Raw genomic sequence first — 20,178 nt, forward strand, 5'->3', positions numbered from 1 at the left:
CACAAAATTCCAACACAAACGCATTCATTTAGGGACATGGATATCACCAGATGGAAAAGTAGTGAACCAGATTGACCATGTCGCCATCCAAAGACGATTTCAAAACAGTATTAAAGACGTTAGAACTTTTAGGGGAGCAGATTGTGAGACAGATCATATGTTAATCATAGCTCAAATGAAAATAAAGCTAAAAAAGAAACAAAGTACAAATAGGGTTGAAATTAAAAGGTACGATGTAGAAAATCTGGCAGAAGAAAAAATAAAAGAAAACTTTAGGAAAGAAATGGAAATTAACCTATCGGAATCTAGACTGACACATAGTGACCAGCAAGACGTGGAAAGTAGATGGAGACACCTCAGAAACAGTATTCAAGATGTAGCTTCCAAAACTATAGGTAAAAGAAAACGAACTAACAAAATCTGGTTTAATATAAAGAAAGAGTACTGGAGAGGCAAAATGCGAGGAAGGCATGGTTGCAAGACATGGACAATATTACACTAAAGGAGAGATACTATAAAATCCGCAAGGAAACACAACGAACTCTAAGACAAGAGAAGAGAAAACACTACAACAACATGGTAAGAGAAGCGGAGGATGATTTCAAGCATCACAGAGCAAGGCAGATGTACCAGAATATAAAAAAGTCCTTGAGAAAATTCACTAAAACGGGACAGTTTATAAAGGACCATAATGGGAAAATACAAACAAGAATGACATACAAGAAACATGGAAGACATACTTTACACAGCTGCTCAACTGCAATGATCCACAATATTACTTTACATTTGAAGAACCAGATACAGTTGATATACAAGTCTCCACACCATCAGTAAATGAAATAAGACAAACAATAAAGAAATTAAAGAACAACAAGACCTGTGGGGAAGACCAGGTATATGCTGAGCTTTTAAAAAATGGAGGACCACAATTGGAAATAGAACTACATTCCTTAATTGAAACAATTTGGGAGACAGAAAACATACCGGCCGATTGGAAAACTGCAATTATATGCCCCATCTTTAAGAAGAATGATCCCCTTGTCTGTGATAACTACAGAGGAATTGCCCTACTCGATGTCACGTATAAAATTTTGTCGATGTGTATACTACACAGACTGATTCCCATAACCGAAGAACTGATTGGGGACTACCAATGTGGTTTCCGCCCTAACAGATCCACTTTGGATCACTTATTCACATTGAGACAAATAAATGAGAAGGCATGGGAATTTAATGTAGATATCCATATTCTATTTATAGACTTCAAGAAGGCCTATGATAGCATACACCGACAGACACTCTTAAACACCATGAAAGAATTTGAAATACCATTAAAATTAATCAAATTAGTTAAAATGTGTTTGGAAGAAACCATATGCAAAGTTAAGACACCTGCAGGAGTGACTGAAAATTTTAAGGTGTACACTGGACTGAGACAAGGGGATGCCATCTCACCTATTCTATTTAATATTATCTTAGAGAAGATTGATAGAGAATTCACCAAAACTAATCCACAAGGGATCCAACTGCAGGGACAGAACATTACTAGACTTGCTTATGCAGATGATGTAGCCTTAATAAGCACTTCAAAAGCTGAATTAATCAGGATGATGCAAAATTATTACAAAATGGCTGAGAAAGCTGGACTTCATGTGAATGAAGAAAAGACAGAATATCTAGTCATAAGTAAAAAACTCCAAAAGAATACACCACTGACCGTAAATGGTCTCACTTTCAAGGCAGTTGACCACTTCAAGTACTTAGGGAGTCTTTTTAGCAGAGACAACAGAGCAGAAATAGAAATAGACGCCCGTCTAGCAGCAGCTAATAGAACTTTTTACAGCTGTATCAAAATTTTAAGGATGAGATCACTTAGTACTGAATTCAAAATCCGTTTTTATCAGTCAACTATTGTACCAGTAGCATTATATGGATGTGAAGCTATTACATTCAGGAAAAAAGATGAAGAAAAACTGTTGATATTTGAAAGAAAAATACTAAGAAAAATATTTGGACCAATCTTCAATGAAAATGTCATGGAGTGGAGGATAAGGAAAAATGAAGAACTACGGGAGCTGTACAAACATAGTACCATTGCGGAAATGTTAAAGAAGAGAAGACTGCACTGGGCTGGTCACGTAGCAAGGATGCCGGAGAACAGACTACCCAAAATAGCATCCACTAAGAAATTAGAAGGAAAGAGAAGAAGAGGAAGACCTCGAATTAGGTGGATGGAGAATATCCGGGAAGATGCAGCTAGGATGGGCATCAACTCTGATTGGACAACAATTTCCCTGGATAGAAATAATTGGAAGAGGCTCGTAGAGCAGGTGTATGGTCGATAAGGCCTTAGCCACGTGTAAATTAAAGTAAAAAGTAAAGTAAAGTAATGGAATCTGGTAGAAGAAGTCATAAAAAACAATAAACATTTTTTCATAATTTTAATATATAGAAAAAACCGACTAGATTATTAGAGTTATTAATCGCTTCAGTCAATATCTCATCACGTGAATGGAGAATTTGATTTAATGATGTTGTTTTTCCACGCTACTTGCTGTTACAATTTGAATAACATGTTTTCAACGGCGAATTACCCAGCCAGATTAAGGTTCCTATAATTGAAACTAGTCGACCAGATTCCTCTCGCTAAGAGAATTTTGGCGCCGCCTTGACGCTATTAGTATTCCATTCTTCGGCTTATCACTGCAGATAGTAACGGAGCGATAAGAGAGATATTGTTGGCTCTTTTTCCCTAACACAACAGTTTTCCTGCCTCCTAACCTACCCATACAATTTCTATGCCGAATGTGACTTCCACAATGTTGGGTTCGTATTCAGGATTATCCCCGCTCAATTAGCTATCAAGCCATCTTGGTTTTAAGTTTTCTGTTTTTGTGCAAAAATTCTACGAGAGAGCGACGTGAACGTTCATTTAACAACAACCCCTCGATTCTGCCCCCCTCCCCTTCTCTACCCTTCCCTTCTTCACCACATCACCCCACTATCGCCCCCCCCCCCCCAATTTCTTGCCGAACTTCGTCATCAGTTCGCTTTTGCCTACAGTGTCAAAGAGGCGATTTAAATTCTAACGAAACTCTGTTCCTGAAGTATAGCGGTCAGATTAATTTTATATATATATATATATATATATATATATATATATATATATATATATATTTTAACATGAGGTATTGATTGAAGACTGCTGATCAGCCATCTTAAGTCAGTTTCAGTCTATCATACATATGCTCAGTTTCGTAGTGTTTCGGCACATACTCTTTTCTATCTTCAGATACTGTTTTTTTTCAGTTTTCATGAATGTTTGTAAGGGATATACATTCAAACGTGGTCTTCAGACACAAAATAATATTATTTTAATCGCACACGACGTCATTAGGGAGAATCTTCGGGTGCATTAATGTGCTTCCTCGCGTCTGACCTCTTAAAGCAGCCGGCTGTGAACTATAATTTCAAGCTTAAAATATAACTCCAGTATCCTACACGTGGCACTGGTGTTAACAATAAACAACTCAAAATGGATCCAGAGGCTTCGATATATCTTTGTATTTCAATACAATAAAATCTAATGTAACACTAAACGACAGTTACATCATCTTTAGAGGTCTATAATTTTTTATTTTTCGCTTGCTTAAAATCTACGAACATTTCTCATCCCCTTCTAAGAAATTTACCAAATAATTTTAACAGTTTCAGTCACTTTTTACCATTATTTAGTAGGCCGACCCGTTTTGGCATCATGCAGCAGTCATCAGGTGCATAACAATGACATGCACGTTACTGAAATGCACCTGATAATGTTACCATGCTGCCGAAACGGGTCGTGCTAATCAATATTAGTAAAAAGTGACTGAAAAAATTAAAATTATTTAATAAATTCGAAACAGAGTCGCACACTTCAAATAATACCACAGATATGGATAAAATTAAGCATCCACTTTTATTTGCAGCATTGTGAAGATTAGTGCTTCAGTATTTATAGGTTATTCGTTTACTTGATTATATGAATTCTGAGGTTTATCTCGGCGTATTTGGTTGATTGGTAATATGTTTACGATCTTCTGGCTGAGAGGACAATTACATTTTGCACACACGATTTCGACAGATCCGTAAAAATCGGCTAGAAACCCGGAAAGATACCGCCTACTTTAGTATACTAAAGTAGTTTAACGTGGACTGCAAAACCACGGCGCAACTTCACATATCTCGCATTAACAAATCATTTCCCACGGTGAAACAAGTAATAAGAGATAGAAAAAAACCTTCGAACCGTCTAGGGATCGAACCCCGACTGTATTAGGATCAATACTGTGAAACGCCCCCTTTGAAAAATTTATGAATGATTGTGCTGATAAACCTCTTACGTTATTTGCTTTTCAAACAGCTGAGCAAAACTGAACGTACTCAGACATTACTCTCTTTACTTATTCTGATCAACACTAAACTGACACACAATATTTTTAGCGCAGCGCAATCTGACTTTTAATAATCCCTTCAAAAGAATGGCCCTGACTAACATTAACCTATACGTTTCATAAATCACTTACCTTACAAAAATCTTCGTTACTCGAACTACTGCAATACAGCGAGCGCCACTACTGCCAGCTAAATAAAAGATTCAAACTACTGAAGGCACTAACTACTGATAGGCATCGTTAGCAAATGAAAGATTTTGATAGAGAACAAGCAATGCTTTTACCTTAATAGCGCTCAAAAGTCATTATATATATACACGCTGTTCACATCCAGCTGCCCAACACTACAATAGCAAACAACAATGCAAACCAGCCACAGACTGCACACAGCACAGCCAGTGATTTTCATACAGAGCGCTACGTGGCGTTACCAATGTAAAAACCTAAACAGCCTACTTACAACTGGAACAGCAGTTTTCGGAGATCATGAGTGTAGCATATCAGTTTCGCTTCTTGCTGACAAAGCAGACATTTCGCATTGTCAGATCTACCTGTCGAAATATCACAGCCCTGTAGGCGTGAAACCACTTGTTTGGCTTCCTACAGCTGACTGGGACGCACGTTGGCTGGCTTCGGGCCGGGAATAGACTGGCGAGAACACTTTAAAGCCATGAATAAGCAGAGGCACTTAAAACTGCTACGCAACTCTGTTTTGAAACTGCTTGACAGCAGCTACATTTTTAATGCTGTTTGATGGTGCTGTGCTGTGTCAAGATATTTATGTGTGTCGTTGTCCTGTTACACTTGAGAGGCACAACGTGACTGATACTGAAGAGAGTGTCTCATCGGCTTCGACAATTGACAATGACTACATAAAGTGACTCTATACTTTTTCGGAAAAAACTAAGGGGAACCGTGGACTTCTTGCCTGAAGTTACTTAGGGAACTCATCAACCCTGAATACAAGTTCTACCGATGAGGCACTGTGCTACGTCGTTCTGATGGTAAATACAGAATGTCCCAGGACGAATGATGAGATTCATGGATGTGGTAGTGTAATGGTACTTTAATTACATAACCATTACGGCACCTCACCTCAACCTCTCGATACCAGCAATATTATACTGTGTTTCTGTAAAATAGTTAACATATTTCTGTGACAACATTCAGATTTGATTTCATTAATGTAGAGGTACTTCGATACATCGATATGCATATATTGCAATGATATTATTCTTATGTGTATTCTTTCTTTTGTCACTATGATCATTGACGTACTTGTAACTCTGATTTTTGGGCGCGTAAGCGGTTATTAGAGAGTCAGGCTTTGGTCGTCATGTTAAAAAGACACAAATTGTAGTCAGTTTATGAAATGTGGACTTCAAAAGTGAGGAAGATATTTTCAAGTATGTTTTATATTGTGAAGTGATATTTTGGAACAAGTTACGTGAAATTGCAACAAATGTAATAAAAAAGAAGTGTAACTTAAATTCGGAGTGCTGATTACTTTTTTACATCACCATTGTCCTAACTTGCAAAAGTTTAATCTTCAAGAATGGTTTATCTATAGAACTTTTGAATATCGCAGAATAACACCTAGGCCTCTTTGCATCCGAGCCTGGAATCATCACTACCTAGATTTTCGACGATTGAGCCATGAGTTCACAACGAGACCAGCGTGGGAAACACGAAAAGATGAGTGCCAAGTTTATCCATTATTTCAAGAAATGACTTCATTAACTGTGCTCTAATGACACCTGCCACATAATATAACTTCGTTGTTGCCCGAAAATGCAATATTTAGCAGCGTGAGCAACACTACAATCATAATTAATTTTTGACCTTTGTTGTGGTAGGGTTGTTAGAGTAGGAACGATCATTTGGAACGAAAAACTCTAGTAAACCCGTGCTCTAAAATACATACCTTAAGAGCAAAGAGCGCTTTTTCATCTTCGATGCTATGAAACAAATCTCTCCTTCTGCACGCTCTTTATTTTCCATGTTGTGATAGGTGGTAGTATGGGCCAAAGCAACGAAGAAATGTCAAGTATACATGGACTCTAAAGTGCATACCTTAAGAGCTATGCATACTTGTTCATCTTCACTACCGTGAAGCATATCTCCTCTACTGAACAAGTGCTCATAGCCCTTAAGGTATATGTTTTAGAGACAGTGTTTACTCGACAATTTTTCCTTGTTTTGGCCCAATAATACCTCCCTCCAAAATACAGAAAGAAAGCGCTTGCAATAGAAGAGATTTGTTTCACGGCATCGAAAATTAAGACCTACTCACAGCTCTTAAGATAACCATTTTAGAGTCCACGATTACCAAACTTTCTTTGCTGGGAATGTTCGTTCCTGTCATAGGCCTGATTACTGACCATTCTTCCTGGGACTCCCTGCATAGTAGTTAAAACAATCAACTATACAGTAAAATTCTCTTCCCTTTTCGCTCTGTCACTTGTCAAACACGTTGTGTTATGTTGAAACGTCTTGTACTTTACGTGGTACACTTCGTAATCAGTCACATGCTGGTTATAACCAGCTAGTACCATAGTGTTCTTAGGATGCCTGAAATATGACACAATTTGAGGATTTGTGCCAAATTACCCTTCTTTGCTCACTTGGTACTCGAACCCAGACACGTGCTTTTTACAGCCAGCACACTTTCAGTTGCACTGTTCGAGCAAGTCTTGTAACATGACATTTCCTGGCAGTACCCGTGGGTTCGTCCTGTAGCTTTTTGTGACTCTGATTTCTCTTCAAGCGAATAGCTTGCGTATTGCGAATGCTACTGGCGGACCAAGTAGGGGAAGGGGGTTTGTCAAGCCAAGAGATCGGGCATCACTCTTTTCGCAGTCCTACTAAGTGGGATGTGATCGGCGCCCATTATGCTGGCTTAAGAGTTAGCGACTGCAGCGGAGTGTGCGCTGATATGAAACTTCCTGGCAGATTAAAACTGTGTGCCCGACCGAGACTCGAACTCGGGACCTTTGCCTTTCGCTGGAAAGTGCTCTACCAGCTGAGCTACCCAAGCACGACTCACGCCCCGTCCTCACAGCTTTACTACTTCCAGTTGGTAGAGCACTTGCCCGCGAAAGGCCAAGGTCCCGAGTTCGAGTCTTGGTCGGGCACACAGTTTTAATCTGCCAGGAAGTTTCATATCAGCTCACACTCTGCTGCAGGGTGAAAATCTCATTCTGGATCTTGCTTCTGACTGTCTTGAAGGCAGTCGTTGCACAAACATCACCGCAATCATCTCATGTCGAATTCTTCTGATAGAATGCGTTCACATGTGCCGTAACTTATTCCCGAAGTGCTGAAAAGGTGTTTAATGGTCTGTCTACGATCTTTCAGACTGAACATTTATCAGTGTGACGTCAGCTGTCGAACGATCGGAACGCTCGTCGTCATCACTCGATATCCACACGCTTCTAAAGCGGTTATACCAGGCGCAAGTCTGTATCTGGTCTAAAGCGTCATCTCCAAAATTTTGCTGCAGTATTTGATTTCTACAGCGTTTTTCCCAAGTTTGAAGCGCAACTTTTACAGACACGCTGTTCCTTAAGGTAAGCCGTCAGCCAGCGCACAATGGCAAGCTTAAGGAAACACAACAATGGAAACACAACAATGGAAATACGAGTAGCCACGCGGGATTAGCCTCGCGGTCTAAGGCGCTGCAGTCATGGACTGTGCGGCTGGTCCCGGCGGTGGTTCGAGTCCTCCTTCGGGCATGCGTGTGTGTGTTTGTCCTTAGGATAATTTAGGTTAAGTAGTGTGTAAGCTTAGGGACTGATGACCTTAGCAGTTAAGTCCCATAAGATTTCGCATACATTTGAACGTTTTTAAATAGGAGTATGTTCTCCAGTAACCAACCAAACCACTCAGCTCGCAGCTATGTGCCACAAAAATTCAAGAAGGATGTATGAGTAGGCATCTAGCGGTATTTCAGTGTACACGGAACCATTTTCGCAAAAAATTCAAATTTTTGGATACCACTTCGTATTTCAAACAACTCTTGTGCATGTAAGGAATTCAGTGTGCTTTGCTATTAACCTACATGTGTTAAACACCATCTCTACAGCTATGCTTACCTCCGTTCTTGTTACAGGTCCTTCAGCAGGTGTACGTCTTCAGTAGCCTGTGGGTGGACATTGTGAAGGCGTTCCCAGGACGCTTCCCCTACTCCAGGAAAGCCGCTTCGGCAGTGCGTAACTTCCTGTTCCCAGCATGTGTCGTTCCTATCAACACTGTAAGTATATTCCAAATATTTTGTTCACATGTTGACATATTTAACTCCACTGAAGTAATAGTCGAGGGATAGCGCCTTTGACTAGTCACGTCCTGGGTCCTGCATTCGAACCCAGACACTGCTTAAATGTTGAATAAAAATCATCAAAAGTCGCGGCCGAAGACGCCCTGTGTAAGGAGGCACCCCCGCGCCAGAGAGGGCAGAGGAGTGGACAAGAGTTTCAGGACAGCACCTTGTCCTCCGGAAACTCCCCCTGAAAGGTGGGAAAAGTCAGCAGTGATCAACGGCGTGAGGATACAGAAGGCAATTAGAACCACTGCATTAAAGAGACAGTTTGTACCACAGGACATGTGCCCTATAATTTAAAAAGAACGGAGTAATGCCAGTAGGATTCGTGTTCAGAAGGTTCTATGCATACTTTATTTCGTACATACGATGGTTATCCAGAAAGTAATGCACCGCATTTGTTCTCTACAACAAGTCTTTATTGAACATAATGAGAATTACACACACGAAAGAATGTAGTTTTACCTACACACCTTATTTTTCCACGTAATCTCCATCCCATTGTATGGCCTTCCTCCAGCGCGAAACAAGGGCGTGTATGCCCTGTCGGTACCAGTTCCTGTCCACGTGGCGGATCCAGTGCTTCTCTGTGTCAATTACGTCCTAATCGTCCTCAAAGTGTCTTCCATGATTGGCATCTTTATTGGCCAAACAACTGGAAGTTCGAGGGGGCTAGGTCAGGACCGTACGGTGGATGGGGTAACACTGTCCAACCCTGTTTTTCGATGTCTTCAGCAGTCCCCAGTCTTGTGTGGGGCCGAGCGTTATCGTGTTGCAGCAAAACATCTCCTGGGTGGCTGTGGCGCCGACGTCGCTGTAAGCGCGTCTTGAGTTTTGTTAATGTGTTGACATACGCTTCTGAATTAATGGTACTGCCTCTTGGCATCAAATCAATGAGAATACCACCTTCACAGTCTCAGAACACAGTGATCCCGACCTTACCTATGGATGCAGTTGCTTTGAATTTTTTCTTCCGTGGGAATGGGAATGGGGCCATTCGATCATCTGTCATTTTATTTCTGGCTCAAAATTGTGAACCCAGGTTTCATCACCTGTCAAAATCCGGGACAACAAGGCCACACCCCTCAGCTTCAAAACTTTGGAACAAATCAAGACAAAGGTGTTTTCTGTGCGATTTGTGATCCACCGTTAGACACCGCCAGACCCATCTTGCACACACTTTTAAATATCCATGAGTGTGGAGAATTGGATCCACACTTCCCTTGCTGTTTGACAGATGTCCTCGCGAATGACATCAGCATCCTGCAACGTGTCAAGTGTGACAGCCTTCGATGGTCTCCCCGACCGCTGCAAATCGTGGAGCTCCGCCGAACTGCCGTCTGATGACGTCACTCTCCGTGTCCGGCGACTAACTGGACTTCTGTCGAGAACAGATGCTCCATAGACTTTGCATTTTTGTGAATATTCCCCCACAGTTTCTTTCTTTTCAGTGAGAAATTCAATGACGACACGGTGCTTGTAACGTACACTGATCGGTTTCAGAGTGAATTAAAGAACTTCCTGTTGGCCAACTCCTCCTACTCCATCGATGAATATCTTCACAACGATTATAGCTCATAACTCTGTCTGTATTAGAATTGTACAATATCCGTGAAACTGAGTAAAAAAAATAGAAACAAAACTTTGACTCTTTCCACAACACAACCCAGAGACTCCTCTCCAAGGGATTCATGGAAAACGATGAATGTAATGTAATATAACATCACCTACAGACGCCATTTTCAAACCGTCCTGCACTTCCAACGAAGTGACGGAAATTTGGTGTGCTCACTTAGGAGCCTTCAAATATTACATAAGTAACGTTTCGCATTTGTAGCATTGTTTTCCACTGAGAAAAAAAAATGCGGTGCATTACTTGCTGGGCAAGACGGCAAGAGCTGACAAGTGCGAGAATTATCGCACAATCAGCTTAACAGCTCATGCATCGAAGCTGCTTACAAGAATAATATACAGAAGAACGGAAAAGGAAAATTGAGAATGCGCTAGGTGACGATCAGTTTGGCTTTAGGAAAAGTAAAGGGACGAGAGAGGCAATTCTGACGTTACGGCTAATAATGGAAGCAAGGCTAAACAATAATCAAGACACTTTCATAGGATTTGTCGACCTGGAAAAAGCGTTCGACAATATAAAATGGTGCAAGCTGTTCGAGATTCTGAAAAAAGTAGGGGTAAACTATAGGGAGAGACGGGTCATATACAATATGTACAACAACCAAGAGGGAATAATAAGAGTAGACAATCAAGAACGAAGTGCTCGTATTAAGAAGGGTATAAGACAATGCTGTAGCCTTTCGCCCCTACTCTTCAATCTGTACATCGAGGAAGCAATGATGGAAATAAAAGAAAGGTTCAGGAGTGGAATTAAAATACAAGGTGAAAGGATATCAATGATACGATTCGCTGATGACATTGCTATCCTGAGTGAAAGTGAAGAAGAATTGAATGATCTGCTGAATGGAATGAACAGTCTAATGAGTACACAGTATGGTTTGAGAGTAAATCGGAGAAAGACGAAAGTAATGAGAAGTAGTAGAAATGAGAACAGCGAGAAACTTAACAACAGGATTGATGGTCACGAAGTCAACGAAGTTAAGGAATTCTGCTACCTAGGCAGTAAAATAACTAATGACGGACGGAGCAAGGAGGACATCAAAAGCAGACTCGCTATGGCAAAAAAGGCATTTCTGGCGAAGAGAAGTCTACTAATATCAAATACCGGCCTTAATTTGAGGAAGAAATTTCTGAGGATGTACGTCTGGAGTACAGCATTGTATGGTAGTGAAACATGGACTGTGGGAAAACCGGAACAGAAGAGAATCGAAGCATTTGAGATGTGGTGCTATAGACGAATGTTGAAAATTAGGTGGACTGATAAGGAAAGGAATGAGGAGGTTCTACGCAGGATCGGAGAGGAAAAGAATATGTGGAAAACACTGATAAGGAGAAGGGACAGGATGATAGCACATTTGCTAAGACATGAGGGAATGACTTCCATGGTACTAGAGGGAGCTGTAGAGGGCAAAAACTGTAGAGGAAGACAGAGATTGGAATACGTCAAGCAAATAATTGAGGACGTATGTTGCAAGTGCTACTCTGAGATGAAGAGGTTAGCACATGAAAGGAATTCATGGCGGGCCGCATCAAACCAGTCAGTAGACTGATGACCAAAACAAAAAACACACTTTTACCTATTTTTCTACATAGTTGGCTTGTTTATTTAAGCACTTGTCATACCGTACAACTAAGTTTTTAATTCCCTCTTCAAAGAATTCGGCCACCTGCTCCGACAGCCAAGAGTTCACGGCCGCTTTCACTTCACCGTCGTCATTGAAGCGCTGCCCGCCAAGATGGTGTTTCAGGTACCGGAAAAGGTGAAAATCGCTAGGAGCAAGGTCGGGGCTGTATGGTGCATGGTCCAAAACTTCCCAGCTAAAAGAATTAATCAAATCCCGAGTCTTTGAAAGATGTGAGGCGTAGCGTTATCGTGCAGGAGCTAAACTCCTTTTGTCAGCATGCCGCGCCTTTTGTTTTGAATTGCTCTGCGGAGCTTCTTTAGAGTTGCACAGTAGGCATCTGATTGTCGTTCCTTGTGGCATAAAGTCCACTAGCAAAACACCGCGCCGGTCCCAGAACACAGTTGCCATAATCTTGCGCTTTGACAGCGTCTGTTTGGCTTTGACCTTGACGGGTGAGGTTGTGTGTCGCCATTCCATCGATTGTCGCTTGCTTTCGGGAGTGATATGGGATACCCATGTTTCATCTCCAGTGAGAATTTGACTCAACATGTCATCCACTTCTTTCTGGTAACGAATCAAAAAGTCCAATGAAGTGGCAAATCTCTTCCCTTTGTGGTCCTCTGTGAGGAGTCTGGGTACCCATGGAGAACACAGTTTCTTAAAGTTTGGGTTTTAAGACACAATTTTGCACAAAACCGATCTGGAAACTTGTGGAAATTCCAAAGAAAGAGTGGAAATTGTGAATTTTCTGTCCTCACGAATCTTTCTTTCGACTGCAGCCACCAAATCATCAGTGATCACAGAGGGCCGGCCTGAGCTTCTTCGTCATAGACGTTTTGACGGCCATTTTTAAACTCTCTAACCCACTGACGCACTTTACCTTCACTCATTGCATTCAAGCCATAAACTTCTGTTAACTGACGATGAATTTCTGCAGCTGATAGGCTTCTTGCGGTCAAAAAACGTATCACTGACCGTATCTCACACGCGGCGGGCGATTCAATAATCGTAAACATTATAAAGTAGCACAGCGATGCGTACACGTCAGATACAGAGATGCAACTTGCATCAGTGTGAACGGGAAGGATGCCGGCAAGTGGCGCGGTGGCTTGTTGCGGCGTCCGCGCGAACTACGGGACTATACGCGCGAACGGCCCTTACTTAAAAAACAACCCTCGTACATACTCATGTGAACAGGCAGAATACTGCGCTGCGGTCGGCACGCCTGTATAAGACAAAAAGTGTGTGGTGCAGTTGTTAGATCGGTTACTGCTGCTGAGATAGTGGGTTATCAAGATTTAAATGAGTTTGAACGTGGTGTTAGCGACGGGGCACAGAGTCTCGGAGGCAGCGATGATGTGGGGATTTTCACATACTACCATTTCACGAGTGTGCCGTGAATATCAGGAATCCGGTAAATCAGCAAATCTCCGACAATGTTGCGGCTGGAAAAAGATCCTTCAAGGACGGGACCAACGACGACAGAAGACAATCGTTGAACGTGACAGAACTGCAACCCTTCCTGAAATTGCTGCAGATTTAAATTACGGGCCATCAACAAGTGTCAGCATGCGAACCATTCAACGAAACATCATCGATATGGGCTTTCTTAGCCATAGGTCCACTCGTGTACCCTTGATGACTGCACGACACAAAGCTTCACGCTTCGCCTGGACCCGTCAACACCGACATTGGACTCTTGATGATTGATGACTAGAAACATGTTGCCTGGTCGGACGAGTCTCCTTTGAAATTGTATCGAGCAGATGGACATGTTGCCTGGTCGGACGAGTTTCCTTTGAAATTGTATCGAGCAGATGGACATGCACGTGAATGGAGACAACCTCATGAATCCATGGACTCTGCTTGTCAGCAGGGGGCTGTTCAAGATGGTAGAGGCTCTGTAAGGGTTTGGGGTGTGTGCTGTTGTTGTAATGTGGGACCCCTGATCCTTCTAGATACGACCCTGACAGATGACGCGTACGTAAGCACCCTGTCTGACTACGTGCATCCATTTATGTCCATTGTGCATTCCGACAGACTTGGGCAATTTCAGCAGGACAATGCGACACCCCAAACGTCCAGAATTGCTACAAAGTGGCTCCAGGAACACTTTTATGAATATTTTCAACATTTCGCGGCCCTGTCAGCAACTGTATAAATATTTATTTTAATTTATACAAACAGCCTCAGTTGCAAGAATTACCTGGATTTACCTAGGTTTCAGTCGGGATAACCCAACCTTCTTCAAAATAAAAGTAACTACTGTTTGTCCATAGTGGACATCGTCAAGCTAAAACTACAAATCCATAAATTATCGTCAGATTGTAAAAACCTATCCGAAAATGCCTCGGCCCCATTTCGCCACCGCGATGCGGCAGCCACGAGTTTCGTACCGGAACTGAACGATGAACGATGAACGATGTCCACTATGGACAAACGGTAGTTACTTTTATTCTGAAGAAGGTTGAGTTATCCCGACTGAAACCCGGGTAAGTCCAGGTAATCCTTGCAGCTGAGGCTGTTGGTTTAAATTAAAATAAACACTCTTATGAGTTTAAACACTTCCGCTGGCCTCTAAACTCCCAGACATGAACGTTATTGAGCGTATCTGGGACGCCTTGCAACGTCGCTGCTGTTCAGAAGATATCTCCACCCCCTCGTACTCTTACGGATTTATAGACGGCCCTGCAGGATTCATGGTGTCAGTTCCCTCCTGCACTACTTCAGACATTAGTCGAGTCCGTGCCACGTCGTTTTGCGTCACTTATGCGCACTCGCAGCGCCCTACACGATATTAGGCAGGTGTGCCAGTTTCTTTGGCTCTTCAATGTAGTAGTTGCTGAGGTTTTTGATGGATTACGAATGCAATGTACGTCTCTAATGGTAAAAAATAATATTTTGTGTGACGTAATTACAAACTAACCACTGTCGGATATTTTTGATTTATTTGCACTGTCAAACATTGCTTGTTGCCAAATTTCATGATTTTAGGTCAACAGGAAATACCCTATAGGTTTTGATGAGTGAGTTTGCGAGTATCAGAATATGTAGCATAAATGGCCGTATCTTTTGATTGCATTGACGCAGAAGCTTAAATTTTTTTTTACACAGCCAAGGGATCGTAGACCATACACTTTAGTAAGAAACATCAATTTCAACTTGATATCTCTACTCGTTTCTGAGAAAAAGGAATCCTAACAGTCGGGGAGACAGGGGGGCAGACGGGCGGACAACATAGTGATGCTGTAAGGATTCCGTTTGTGCCGACTGAGGTGCGAGACGTTACAAGTGTCATGATGATCTTCCCACTGACAAAAGATTCCAGATTAGTCTCCCATTTGGACCTCTAACTGAAGACTGAAAACGGGTCGGTAATGATGAGAAAAATATCTAGTAACCAACGAAAGGGTAACTGAGAGTAGAATGTCAGAAGGTAGGGAGAGTAGAAAATCTGAAAAGAGAAATGCAAAGGCTCAATTTAAATGTAGTGCGGGATCAGTGAAGTGAAATGGAATTAATTTGAAGAGAGTAATCCAAAGACTCAGTATAGATATAGTGCGGGATCGGTGAAGTGAAATGGAATTTCGGCTCAGACAAATATAGCGTAATGTCAACAGCCGCAGAAAATGGTATAACGCGAGTCGGACTCGTCACGAGCAGAGCAGAGACTGACTTTATGCGAACAGTTCAGTGATACGGTTGTCCTCATTAGAAAAGATGGCAAACAAAAGCCAATAACAATAGTTCAAATATGCAGACGTCGCTAGCATAAAATGAAGAGAAAGAGAAAGTGATGTGGATAGTGACCGGGTGATTGAGTGTATAAAAGGAGATCATAACCTAATAATTATGGGATTACGTTTTGTTTATTTCTTTACGCAGTCACTTTTTATAACACACCCATAACCGGTTTCGGCCATGATGAACGCCGTCAGTGGCTCCAAAAATATAAAAATGCTCATACTAAAACCTTAAAGCACGTAACAATATTTTTACTAGATCTGCTTGTGAGCTAAGTAAACACACACATCTGGATCATACCTGAAAGTGGCATTTGGTGTACATACGTCCATGTCAAACAGCAGGTAAACCCAAAAATCATAGAATTATATAGGTACAACAGTGTAGTTTCCTTTCCCTAATTTTTGCGGTAGATGCACGTGTGTTGTGTACGGCAATCCCTACTTTTGGAAACCATAAAAGACGGCAAATATAACAACGATATTCAAATCAGGGAATACCTTCCGCGGTATTAGAGGGAGCTATAAAGGGCAAACGCTGTAGCGGAAGACAGAGATTTCAATGCATCCAACAAATAACTGAGAACGTAGGTTGGAAGTGCCACCTTGAGGTGAGAGTTTGGTGCAATAAAGGAATTCGTGGCTAGCTGCATCGAACCAGTCAGAAGACTGACAACTTACCTTATTAAAAAAAACAAAACTAAATAACGGTACTTGCCGATAGTGATTCTACGCTTTGGACGAATGACAGAGTGGTTATTAGCTTCCATGCTGTTCTGACCATGAGACGAATATGGTTCAAAGACATAATGTAATAACAAAGAAAGACACTTCATTGCTGTTCTCCTATGATTTTTATCTATTCACTAACCGGTTTTCGGTTTCTTAGGTCATTCACTCTGCTCCAAACCATATGACCGCGATCGACTCTGGTAACGCTGCTACAAATAGTGAACTTTCACCCCTCGTGCGATGCTAGCTACCTTCACCAAATCAGCCGGCCGCAGAAAGGAACCGAGGATGGTCTCAGAACCCAAGTGGCAGGCTTATCCGTGCCGACATGAACCACAACATGCACCCAGTTGCAGCCAGTGCGTTCGATAGACTCCGGAAGAGGCTCCTCGACATTTCTGAGAAGACCTCCCAGCAAAGTTACCGAATGCACACCGGAATTCTTCCCCGACCCCCCTCTTATTTCCCTTAAGGGCTACTAGCGTCGGAGCTCCCAGTGATTAGCATACCCGCCCTATGTACTTGATCGTACTGGATAGCGATATCGGCCACAGGCCCAACATAAGAGGCATCCAGTGCTGGCTCAGGTGTGTCATCAACGCTGCGCAGCACCATGAACCCGTTGATAAGGCGAAAGGGGGCAGCTATGTGGCCAGTTCTCACTTCCACCCTCCGCCCGGTGACATGTGAACCAACCATAGCCCACTACTAATCGTCGAGTGAAGGCAGGCTGGTCAGATGTTGCCTGTGAAAAGAGGCAGCGACAGCGGAGTTTCCAGGGGATTTCAATGGCATGAAAGGTGTCGAGCTTTCACCATTGGTCCCCCAATGCCGCAGCTTTGAGCAGTACTGTGAAGCCTGTCGACCGTGGTAACACTATTACCAGATGTTTTTGGACAGCAGCCAGTTCTCCTTGTGTCTGCACATTCTCATATTCCGACCTCTCATTCAAAAATGGTACATATTCTGCTAAATCGGCTATGATTGCTCGATGCAGCTCTACTAGCCGCATCCGTAAACACGTTGTTCATATTAATCGGCCAAACCCTTGCCGAGATATTAGCTTTTGAACTTTAATTTGTAAACATAGCTGCACAACAGCAACGGTTCCACGTAATAAAATTATAAACAGCCGACCAGTTGCAATGGATAAAGAAATTCTTTACCTAGGTTTCGGCAAATAGAAATTTGTCTTCTTCAGAAGGTAGCAATTTTACATTAGTAAGGACTTATGTACCATCACCGTTTTTACAATAGTCGGCATAGATCCATGTGTCAAAAATAAAATATAACCCTAGAATTAGGGTTTGTAACGTAAATATAAAATAGTTCATGGATCTTGCAGAGCTCACAACCGGTTTACTAATGTAAAATTGCTACCTTCTGAAGAAGACAAATTTATATTTGTCGAAACCTAGGTAAAGAATTTCTTTATCCATTGCAACTGGTCGGCTGTTTATAATTTTATTACTTTTGAACTTTCGTAAATTTACAATTTTTAAGACAACGATAACTTTTAAACTATTATATTCCTTTGTGGCGCGTCTAGATAATTGAGCTTTACGTATTTTTCTCTGGCACATAAATTCCTACAGGCGCGCAAAACGGCCATACGCGCCCCTGCCAAGCTTCCGCTCGGGTTTTTCCAAGGCCGCGTAGACGCTAGCCGCACGCCAAGGCTCCGTAGCAAGTGCTGTGCGGCGGGAAACTGCTGCTCTAATCTCCCGCCACAGCTTGTACACTCACAGTGCTGAATAAAACTAAGGAGATTAAGAAACAGAGGTTGGATATTCTAAGCCACTTATCATAAAATATTAAAGCTAAACGTAGAGAAAATTCGTTTTACACGCTTTCTTAGAGGTAAAACTGCACTGAAGAGCCAAAGAAACTGGTACACCCGCCTAATATCGTGTAGGGCCCCCGTGAACTGGCACAAGTGCCGCAACACGTCGTCGCATGGACTCGACTAATGTCTGAAGTAGCGCTGGAGAGAACTGACACCATCAATCCTGCAGGGCTGTCCATAAATCCGTAAGAGTACGAGGGAGTGTAGATCTCTTCTGAACGTTGCAAGGCATCCCAGATGTTTGGTTGAAAGGTTCGTACTCTGACACTTGTTGATGGCCCAGCATTGAAATCAGCAGCAATTTGCGGAAGGGTTGCACTTCTGTCACGTTGAACATTTCTCTTCAGTCGTCCTTGGTCCCGTTCTTGCAGGATCTTTTTCCTTCCGCAGCTATGTCGAAGATCTGATGTTTCACCGGATTCCTGATATTCATGGTACTCTCGTGAAATGGTCGTACGGGAAAATCCTCGTTTCGTCGCTACCTCGGAGATGCTGTGTCCCATCGCTCGTGCGCCGACTATAACACCACGTTCAAACTCGCTTAAATCTTGATAACCTGCCATTGTACCAGCAGTAACCGATCTAACAACTACGCCAGACACTTGGTGCCTTATAGAGGCGTTGCCGACCACAGCATCATATTCTGCCCGTTTACATAGCTCTGTGTTTGAATACGCATCGCTACACCACTTTCTTTGGCGCTTCAGTGTATAGCTCAGCCGGCCGGTGTGGACGAGCGGTTCTAGGCGCTACAGTCTGGAACGTCGCGACCGCTACGGTCGCAGTTTCGAATCCTGCCTCGGGCATGGATGTGTGTGATGTCCTTATGTTGGTTAGGTTTAAGTAGTTCTAAGTTCTAGGGGACTGATGATCTCAGAAGTTAAGTCCCATATGCTCAGAGCCATTTGAACCATTTGTATAGCTCTCTTAAATGTAGAGGATAGCTGCGAAACCAATTATTAAACTAAGAAGCAATGTCCACCACAAAACTCTGAGATATTGGTCTGAGTCATTGTATGGGTATTTTAATAGCTCATTTATCACTGCAGATCATTCGTTTCCAGTCATCCTCTGCCCAATGGATTCGCTCTTTACGCCACATGAAGCGTCGTTTGTCACTGACTACAGAAATATTTTCCAGTCATCCTCTGCCCAATGGATTCGCTCTTTACGCCACATGAAGCGTCGTTTGTCACTGACTACAGAAATATTTTCCAGTCATCCTCTGCCCAATGGATTCGCTCTTTACGCCACATGAAGCGTCGTTTGTCACTGACTACAGAAATATGTGTCCTGTGAGGAGTTGCTCAGCCACTGTACCCCACACTTTCTAATTCACTACGCACAATCTAGCTGGACTACTGGCAACACTTTGGAGCTCACTAGCGGTTCCTTCTGTTGATGCCACGACATTTTTTGCAACCCCTTCCGGAATTTCGGAGGGTCTGTGTCCGTCAGTACGTGAGGTCTGCCTGCTCTTGGTTTAGTTGCGATGGTTTTCTCGCGTTTCCACTCAGCGACGTAAATGACGAAGAGTCGACTTGGTCGACTTTAGGTGGTTTGAAACGTCCCTGATTTATTCGTTGCTTAGATGAGGTCCGTTGCCTAGTCCACTTTCAACGGTACTGAGCTCTCCTGATCGAACCACTCTACTGTTAGGAAAAAAAAAAAAAACAACACAATACTCTCCGCTTATCGTGGCATCCAGTTGTCAATTCCGCATTACATGTGGATGTCCGGATGCTTTTGACCAGATAGTAAACGTTAATACAATAATGGCGTTCAAGAATTGGTGCCACGCTACGATAAGTTTGTCAAAAATGGAGACAGTTAGGTAGAAATAAAGAAG

General features: G+C 42.4%; 1 protein-coding gene across 4 annotated transcripts in view; it reads left to right on the top strand.

Moving 5' to 3' along the window:
* The window catches only part of LOC126456729 (androgen-dependent TFPI-regulating protein-like), a 211,502-nt gene that overhangs the window by 167,366 nt on the left and 23,958 nt on the right, over window positions 1-20,178 (top strand). For all 4 annotated transcript variants that reach the window (XM_050092474.1, XM_050092473.1, XM_050092472.1 and 1 more), the window contains exon 2: window positions 8,545-8,685. In XM_050092474.1, the coding sequence (XP_049948431.1) occupies window positions 8,545-8,685 (141 nt within the window). The remainder of the gene's footprint in view (window positions 1-8,544; window positions 8,686-20,178) is intronic.

Source organism: Schistocerca serialis, chromosome 2 (genome assembly GCF_023864345.2).
Source record: "Schistocerca serialis cubense isolate TAMUIC-IGC-003099 chromosome 2, iqSchSeri2.2, whole genome shotgun sequence".
NCBI classification, from domain to species: Eukaryota; Metazoa; Arthropoda; class Insecta; order Orthoptera; family Acrididae; genus Schistocerca; species Schistocerca serialis.